The sequence below is a fragment of the Entamoeba dispar genome, genomic scaffold (genome assembly GCF_000209125.1).
Source record: "Entamoeba dispar SAW760 scf_1105229460707 genomic scaffold, whole genome shotgun sequence".
Lineage (NCBI taxonomy): Eukaryota > Evosea > Mastigamoebida > Endamoebidae > Entamoeba > Entamoeba dispar.
The window spans coordinates 1-7,947 of record NW_001854327.1 but is presented as its reverse complement, the minus strand read 5'-3'; the positions used below and the strand labels follow the sequence as shown (position 1 = coordinate 7,947).

General features: G+C 22.1%; 6 protein-coding genes across 6 annotated transcripts in view, besides 22 other annotated features; 3 read left to right on the top strand and 3 right to left on the bottom strand.

The window, feature by feature from the left end:
- EDI_292130 (geranylgeranyl transferase type I beta subunit, putative) overlaps nt 1-649 on the bottom strand; it is a gene marked incomplete at both ends in the record, with an annotated part of 977 nt that extends 328 nt beyond the window's left edge. Inside the window, one exon of the mRNA XM_001737590.1 lies at nt 16-649. Within this exon, the coding sequence (XP_001737642.1) occupies nt 16-649 (634 nt within the window). The remainder of the gene's footprint in view (nt 1-15) is intronic.
- Nucleotides 87-122: a sequence feature (AT_rich).
- Nucleotides 650-662: 13 nt separating the features above from the next.
- Nucleotides 663-709: a microsatellite.
- Nucleotides 710-760: a sequence feature (AT_rich).
- On the bottom strand, nt 758-1,480 carry EDI_292120 (Cleavage and polyadenylation specificity factor subunit, putative; the record flags this gene model as incomplete). Its single annotated transcript, XM_001737589.1, has 1 exon — nt 758-1,480. One exon carries the CDS (start codon nt 1,478-1,480, stop codon nt 758-760), a length of 723 nt encoding a protein of 240 aa, XP_001737641.1.
- Nucleotides 1,379-1,443: a microsatellite.
- Nucleotides 1,447-1,620: a microsatellite.
- Nucleotides 1,621-1,753: 133 nt separating this feature from the next.
- Nucleotides 1,754-1,817: a microsatellite.
- A 9-nt stretch (nt 1,818-1,826) lies between these two features.
- Nucleotides 1,827-3,608, top strand: EDI_292110 (uncharacterized protein; the record flags this gene model as incomplete). Its single annotated transcript, XM_001737588.1, has 1 exon — nt 1,827-3,608. One exon carries the CDS (start codon nt 1,827-1,829, stop codon nt 3,606-3,608), a length of 1,782 nt encoding a protein of 593 aa, XP_001737640.1.
- Nucleotides 2,530-2,675: a sequence feature (AT_rich).
- Nucleotides 2,714-2,735: a sequence feature (AT_rich).
- Nucleotides 3,272-3,329: a sequence feature (AT_rich).
- Nucleotides 3,544-3,564: a sequence feature (AT_rich).
- Nucleotides 3,598-3,678: a sequence feature (AT_rich).
- Nucleotides 3,651-6,101, bottom strand: EDI_292100 (minichromosome maintenance protein MCM, putative; the record flags this gene model as incomplete). The annotated part of the gene is made up of 1 exon (XM_001737587.1): nt 3,651-6,101. One exon carries the CDS (start codon nt 6,099-6,101, stop codon nt 3,651-3,653), a length of 2,451 nt encoding a protein of 816 aa, XP_001737639.1.
- Nucleotides 3,741-3,772: a microsatellite.
- Nucleotides 3,790-3,816: a sequence feature (AT_rich).
- Nucleotides 3,925-3,996: a microsatellite.
- Nucleotides 4,327-4,378: a microsatellite.
- Nucleotides 4,416-4,492: a sequence feature (AT_rich).
- Nucleotides 6,100-6,259: a sequence feature (AT_rich).
- An 18-nt stretch (nt 6,260-6,277) lies between these two features.
- Nucleotides 6,278-6,338: a microsatellite.
- Nucleotides 6,339-6,341: 3 nt separating this feature from the next.
- Nucleotides 6,342-6,383: a sequence feature (AT_rich).
- Nucleotides 6,382-7,239, top strand: EDI_292090 (synaptic glycoprotein SC2, putative; the record flags this gene model as incomplete). Its single annotated transcript, XM_001737586.1, has 1 exon — nt 6,382-7,239. One exon carries the CDS (start codon nt 6,382-6,384, stop codon nt 7,237-7,239), a length of 858 nt encoding a protein of 285 aa, XP_001737638.1.
- Nucleotides 6,812-6,832: a sequence feature (AT_rich).
- Nucleotides 7,227-7,316: a sequence feature (AT_rich).
- Nucleotides 7,317-7,321: 5 nt separating this feature from the next.
- Nucleotides 7,322-7,724, top strand: EDI_292080 (uncharacterized protein; the record flags this gene model as incomplete). The annotated part of the gene is made up of 2 exons (XM_001737585.1): nt 7,322-7,598; nt 7,645-7,724. The coding sequence occupies 2 exons, from the start codon at nt 7,322-7,324 to the stop codon at nt 7,722-7,724; spliced, it is 357 nt and encodes a 118-aa protein (XP_001737637.1).
- Nucleotides 7,718-7,738: a sequence feature (AT_rich).
- The last annotated feature ends 209 nt before the right edge of the window (nt 7,739-7,947 follow it).

The following is a 7,947-nucleotide window of genomic DNA, read 5'->3' as shown; positions in this document are numbered from 1 at the left end:
TAACTTTGATAGCACAATATGTTGATCCTCCATGACTTTCTCTTTTTGGCATTTGACCAAATGCAAAATCATAACTTCTACAATTCATAATAAATTCAAATAATATTTCTTTATTAATATTTCCCCAATCATTTAATAAATAACATGTAGCACATAATGAATATATAAATCTTATATCATATTCTCCTTCTTCTTCAAGACTTGTTGCAAATACTCCTTTATATTCTTTTCTAAATAATGTATGATATGAATTTACAATTTTAGATTTATCAATTCTTCTTAAATCATATCCTAATTGTGAAAGAGATGCAAGTGCTGCATATGTATAACTAATATGTCCATGTTTAAATATTCCATACATTTCACATCCTGTAAATCCTTGAAACACTTCTTTTTCTTCACTTTTTATACTAAGTGATGTTAATATATATTGAATAGTTTTTTCTGTATCTATTACTTTATTAATTGGTTGTTCTGGAAATAATATTTTATATGCACCTAAATAAAACATAATCATTGTAATTCTTCCAATTTCTACATTTTGAAATGCATCAGGAAGTGGTTGTGTTAATCCTCTTATTATAAAATTTTGTGTTAATTTTAATGATTCTTGAGTTAATCCTTCACTTCTCAAATTAGGTGAATTCATTAATTTCTTTAAGTTCTTTTTTTTTTTTAATTTTTAATTTTTATTTTTTTTATTTTATTTAATAAAAATAATTGAAATTTTTATTTATTATATTAAATTATTGTTTTATTACCCATAAATCATAAGATATCTTGAAACCATAATTGGAATAGAACAAAGAGTAATATTGTATTTTTCAAAATTATTATGTAAAGCAAAAAGTGGTATTGAACTTAATTTATCAGTATCAAATATTTTAAAATCACATTTTTCAACAAGATGAATCATATAAATATTAATAATTTCTTTTACTTGACTTATATGAACTGGTATATATGGATATAAATTTTTATCATATCCTATTCTATAAAATGTTCCAAGTAATTCTCCTATTTCATAATGTGTAATATATTCCATTGACATTTTTTTTCTTAATTTTCTTTTTAATCCTTCAACTGGATCATCTTCTCCAATTTTTAATCTTCCTCCAACAAGATGAATTTCATCTTTTAAATTCATTGATAAATTTGATTGTAATACTAATAAATGTGGAAAATTATTTTTGTGAACTAAAATAACTCCATAAACTGATGTTCTTGGTACATGATTCTTTTCAACTGATATTTTAAGTTGTTCCATTTGATACCCAAATGTTTGTTGTTTTAATTTATCTAATTTCTCTTTTTTATCTATTTGATAATTTTCAATTGGATAAATTTTTAATAATGGTGGATAATTTCTATGTTCATTTTCTTTTTTCTTTTTTTCTTCTTCTTGTTTTTCTATTTCTTCTTCTTTCTTTATTTCTTCTTCTTGTATTGTTTCTATTGTTCCTTTTTCTTGTTCTTCCATTTGATTATTATTAATAAGTTTTAATTTTTAAACCACTATTTTTTTTTATTATATTATTTCTTTATTATCTTGAATTCTTTCATTATCTTCTTCTTCTTTTTTTTTTATTCTTATTAAATAGTCTTATTTATTATTTTCATATATTTCTTATAAAACAAATATTAAAATATATCTTTTATTCTCTTTCTTATCAAAAACAGTTTTATACTTCAATTTATTCATTATTTATTCATTATTTAATGTTATATATGAATGAATTGGTTTTTATTACATAAAAAATAACACAAAAAAAACCCTAAAAAAAAAAAAATTAAAAAAAATAAAAAATAATAAAGAATTAAGATTGATGCAAGATATAACAACTGAAGCAGTATTTTTTATGCAAAGTCATCAAGAACAATTTAAAAGACTTGGAATTCCATCGAATTTAATAATTCCATTATATCATAAACTTATTGAAGAAAATTTTGATGCAGGAAAAGTATTTCAATTTTGTGAAATGCCAGAAGGTATTGTTCCAGAAAATGGAAGAAAAATTCCATTTGGATTATTATGTATTAAAGAAGAAGGAATAGAAGCGAATTCAGATATTTTTCTTATAGAACATCATTTTACTGCGGAACGAGAAGATGCTATGATGGCTATTGCTAAAAATCCACAAATATTAATTGAATATGAAGAACTTTTTGGATTAAATTCAGATGATGCAGATCCAGCAACAAGACTTCAAAGATTTTATGATTTAATGTGGGAATATAATTTTTCTCTTCGTCTTAGATCAGAAGAAGAAAATAAAGAAAAATGTTTATGGTATCTTCTTGATAATGTTGGAATTTCAGTAATATATTCAAAAACACCAAATTGTAAATTAATACCATTTTATTTTATACCAACAGAAACATTTTATACATTACTTCTTCCAATTCAAAAAATTGAATATGCAGAAATGATTAGTTGTGATTATTTAACACCACTTCAATTATTACCAGATGAATATACTGCTATTCCTTTAAGAAATAGATTTATTGAAGCACAAGAAGTAGTTAATGAAATAATTAATTCATATGAAAAAAAAGAAATAAAAGAAGAAAATAAATTAATAGAATTATATCAAATTAAACAACAAGAATATACAAATATACCAATAAAAATTTATAGTCAAAATGATTTAATTAAAAAATATTTAACAATTAAACCATTTGAACATACAGAAATAATTAAAGAAAGTAATGGAATATTTTTATTAAATTATTTAGAAGATGAAGAAATTGAAATTTTTAAAGGAACAAATACATATATTGATCAATTTGAAGGAGAAAAAACACTTACAATAAATAAAGAATTATATCATACACTTAAATTAGCATATGGAAAAGAATATATAAAAATTATTCCAGAAACATTTGATTTTTCTAATTTTGAAGAAGTTAAAGAATTTATAATAACATATTTTAAAAGAGAAAAAGAAGGATTAGATAATTATTGGATTATTAAACCTATTACTAGAATTGAAGGAAATAGAAATGGTATTTTTAATAATATAAATGCTATTATTAAAATAGCTAATAGTATTCCATGTATTATTAGTAAATATATTATAGAACCACTTCTTCTTAATGAAAGAAAATTTGAACTTAGATTTATTGTTTTAATGAAATATGATATTTTATGGAAAAGTCAAAAACCAGATATTTATTTATATGATAGATTTTGGAGTTATTTTACTAATAATACATTTAATTTAGATGATTTAAATGATTATGAAAGACATTTTACAAGTAAGAAATATGGAAATAAAATAAATAAAATTTGTGATATTGATTTTATTAAACAATTTAATGAAAAATATGGAAAAGAATATAAATGGGAAAATTTAAAAGAAAAAATTGAATTATTAATAAGTAGAACATTTGATGCAGGAATTCAAACACATAAATATAAATTTGAAATTAATTCATGTGCAATATATGGTATTGATATTATGATAGATTCTCATTTTAATCCATTTCTTCATCAAATTAAATTTCAACCAGATTGTACTGATGCATGTAAAGATGATAATGAATTTTATAATAAAATATTTACTTGTTTCTTTAAAGAACAATGTAATGCTAAACAAATTTATTAATTAAATTAAGTTTAAAAGTAATAAAAAAATTTTTATTTTAAATTATAAATTTCTTTTTTCTTTAAATAATGAATCAATATCATCAAAATTAAATTCATCATCATCAATTTGTTTTCTTTTTAATTGTTCATGTTCTTCTTCTTCTTTTTCTTCTTCTTTTTCTTGTTTTGATTTACTTTTCATTATTTTAATTTTATTTAATAAATTTGAATGTTTATTTTGTGTAATTGAAATTGGTTTTTCATCTTGTTTAGAAAATGAATTAATTTTTTTAATTGATGTTTCAATTGTTGTTGATTCTAAAAGATTATCAATATTATTTGTTATTTCTTTTATTTCTTTTATTTCTTTTATTTCTTTATTTTCATCTTTTGAATTTTCTTCATTTAATTCAAAAAGATCAGCAAAATCAGTATCAAATGAAAATTCATCATCTTGTTTAATTTCTTTATTAAATTCTTGTTCTTCTTTTAATTTATCAATTTTATTTTCATTATCTTTTTGATTATTTGAAATACTTTTCAATTTTGTTGGAATATTAAATAATAAATTTTGACTTTTCTTTAATTCTTCAAGTTGTTCTTCAGATTTTCTTTTTTCTATAATAAAATTAAGACTTTGTCCTTTTTTTAAAGGTCCTCCTCTCATTCTTTGTGAAGGAAATATAATTCCTGTCATTTCACTTTTTCTTTGAGAATCCATATAATTATTCCAAAAACTTTTTCTTGTTTCTTCTTCTTCTTCTTTTATTGATTTTTCATAATCTTCTTGATTTATATTATTTAATGGTTGAGTAAATCCTTTTTGATTATTTTTTTCTTTATTAATTTTAATTAATTCATCTGAATTATTTTGTAAATTTAATTTATTATTAATTAAATATTCAAGTTGTAATGTTTGAAGAAGTCTAATTTCTTCTTCTTCATATTGTTTATCTGGATCTATAGGAAATTCTGAATATTCTCTTTTATTTGATATACCATTATAAGATGATTCAATAAGTAATACTGCCATAACTGCATCCATTAATGTAACATTTTGATGCATCATTAATTTAGCATGTGCTTGAGAAATTCTAATTAATGATTCAAATAATCTTATTGTTGTTCTTCCTGATTCTCTTCTTTCTTTTCCTCTTTGATATTGAAAATATTTTTGAATTACTAATTCTGCTTCTTCTGTCATTTCTGGAAAAAAATGCATTTTTACATATAATATATAACATTGTAATTGGTCACAATTAAATAATGGTTTATTTATTGGTTTATGTCCATTTAAAACATAATCAGATACTTGTTCATCCCATATTTTACTTCTATCATCTAATAATAATAATATTATATCAAATCTTGATAATAATGGTGGATCAATTGCAGTATTTAAACTCATTGATTTTGCTGGATCATATCTTCCTTTTGGATTTGTTGCTGCTAATATTGCTGTTCTTGTATGTAATTGACTAACAATTCCTGCTTTTGCAACTGATAACGTTTGTTGTTCCATTGCTTCATGAATATCAGCTCTATCTGATTTATTAATTCCTGAAAATTCATCAATACAACAAACTCCTCCATCTGCTAAAACTAATGCTCCTGCATCTAAACTTAATTCTCCTCCAATATTAATAACTGAAACTGTTAATCCAGCTGATGTTGTTCCTCCTCCTGTTGTTTGAATATGTCTTGGTCCTAATTTAGATGCAAATTTTAATAATTGTGATTTACCTGTTCCTGGATCACCTACAAGTAATAAATGTATTGTTCCTCTTGTTTTTGTTTTTGATTCTTTATCTATTCTTGAAATTCCTCCTGTTGTAACTAACATTATAGCTAATTTACACATTCTTAATCCACATAATTCTGGACAAATTGATTGTAATATCATATCTCTTCCTTTAACAGGATTATTTTTATTTTCTTCCCAATATGCTTTAAATTTTTCTTCCATTTCTGTTGTAACATTAATTGCCATTTTATCTACATTTTTAGAAATAATTTCATCTACAAGAACAACAATTTCTAATTCTGGTATTTCTTCATTATTATATGAAATCCATCTTACTTTAACTATTCCTTTAATTGTAACAAAATCTCCTGTTTGAACTTCTCCTACATTCTCTCCAATTAAAATAACACTTACTTGTCTTTGTAATCCTGCTGTTACAAAATTATGTGTTGGTTCTTGAATTCTTAATTCTTGATAATCTATTGTTTCACCATTTCCACATTGTACAAATTTTTTATTTTTACATAAATCTCCTGTTCTTGTTGTTCCTCCACAAAATGGTGGCATTTCAAATTGAAATGATGTTTCAACTTGTGCTTCTACTTCAAATTCTCTTTTACATTTACTACATCTATATATTCTTTTATTTTCAAGTAATTTAGTATTTGATGATCTTAATACTGTTCCTTCAAATTGTACTGCTTTATTAACATCTGCTGGTGTAGGAAGTGTTGATATTTGATTATATTCTTTTTGTTTTTCTTCCATATTTAATTATTTTTATAAGATTAATTATTCTTTTCTCTCTTAAATTATAAAATAACTCAATTTTCTCTAATAACATAATTTTATTATTATTTTTTTTTTGTAAATAACATTAAATTATTTTTAATATATTCATAAAAAAAAAGAATAAAATATTTTTACTAACAATCTTCTTCTTTAAAAAAAAATAAAAAAAAATAAAAAAATAAAAAAAAAATAAAACAAAAAAAATAGAAAAAACCCTTAAAAAACTTAAAATTAAAAAACTAAATAATTAAAATAAATGGTTAAGATTCTTTATAAAGGTAATACTCATACAGTAGAAATTGAACTTACTAAACAAGTACGTGAATTACGTTTTAATATTGAAATAGTAACAGGATTAAAAGCTTGTAGACAAAGATTATGGTATCAAAAAGGAGAAGAAAAAATTGTTCTTGAAGTTGATAAAACACTTCAAGAATCAGGAATTACAGAAGATACATTAATTGAAATGAAAGATCTTGGACCACAATTACCATTTAGATTTGTATACATTTGTGAATATATTGGACCATTGGCACTTTATGTTTTAATTTATCTTATTTCATTATTTACAGGATATCCAAATCTTCTTCAAAATAAACTTGCAGTTATTATGTGGGTAATTCATTATATTAAAAGAATTATAGAAACTATTTATGTTCATGAATTTGGAGATATGACAATGCCAGTATTTAATTTATATAAAAATTGCACATATTATTATGGATTTGCTATTGCAGTTGGAATTAATGTTAATTTCTTTGCAAGAGAAAATTGTTCATTTTTAATTATAATTGGATTAATTGGAATGATTATATCTATTATTTCTAATGGATATTGTCATCTTCTTCTTAAACAATTAAGAACACCAGGATCACAAGAATGGAAAATGCCACATGGATTCCTTTTTGAATATATTACTTGTGCTAATTATTTCTGTGAAATTATGACATGGATTTTCTTTAATATTATGACAGGTTTTTCATTGTTTGGTATTGCATTCTCATGTTGTGGAATTTATCAAATGAGAGAATGGGCATATCAAAGACATCAAAAGTATCTTCATATATTCCCAGATTATCCAAAGAGATGGATTCTTATTCCATTTATTTATTAAATTGGAAATCTTTTTCTTTTTTTTTTATTTTATTATTTTTAATCTTTTTAATTTAATTTAAATAAAATAAATAAATTGGATTATGTTAATTATTTTCTTTCTCTTTCTTTCATTTGGATTTTCTCAACAATGTTTAGAAGCTCAAGAAATAATATTAACTTCTTTAAATACTCAAATAGTTATTAATAATAAAATAATGAAAGTCTCAACTCCTTCATATACTGGATGTAATGATTTTAAACAACATCATACAAGATGGTTTAAAATTAAAAATTATGAAAATGTTCCTCTTCTTGTAAATATTTCTTATTCTCCAATTACTCATCTTCATATTGTTGATTCATGTTTATTTCAAAATTGTTTATTAAATTCTTTTCAAAAAACATCTTCCATTATTCTTGAAAGTGAATCATCTGTTTATCTTGGTTTTTTTACTTCAACTCCTCCACTTCAATCAACTCTTCAAATTGATTCATCCAAATTAAATAAAATTAAAATACTTCAACCTTATAAAAATCAAATCAAACATAAAAATTCTCATATTAAAATTACATCTGTACCTACTTCTGTTTTTTGTGGAACTAATTGTAAAATTTCAATTCCTTCTCAATCTAAAACAATTAAAATAGGAAATTGTATTAATCAAATTAAACATATTTCATCAATATGTGAAGATGGAATTAATCCTCTTCAATTTTCTTTTTGTTC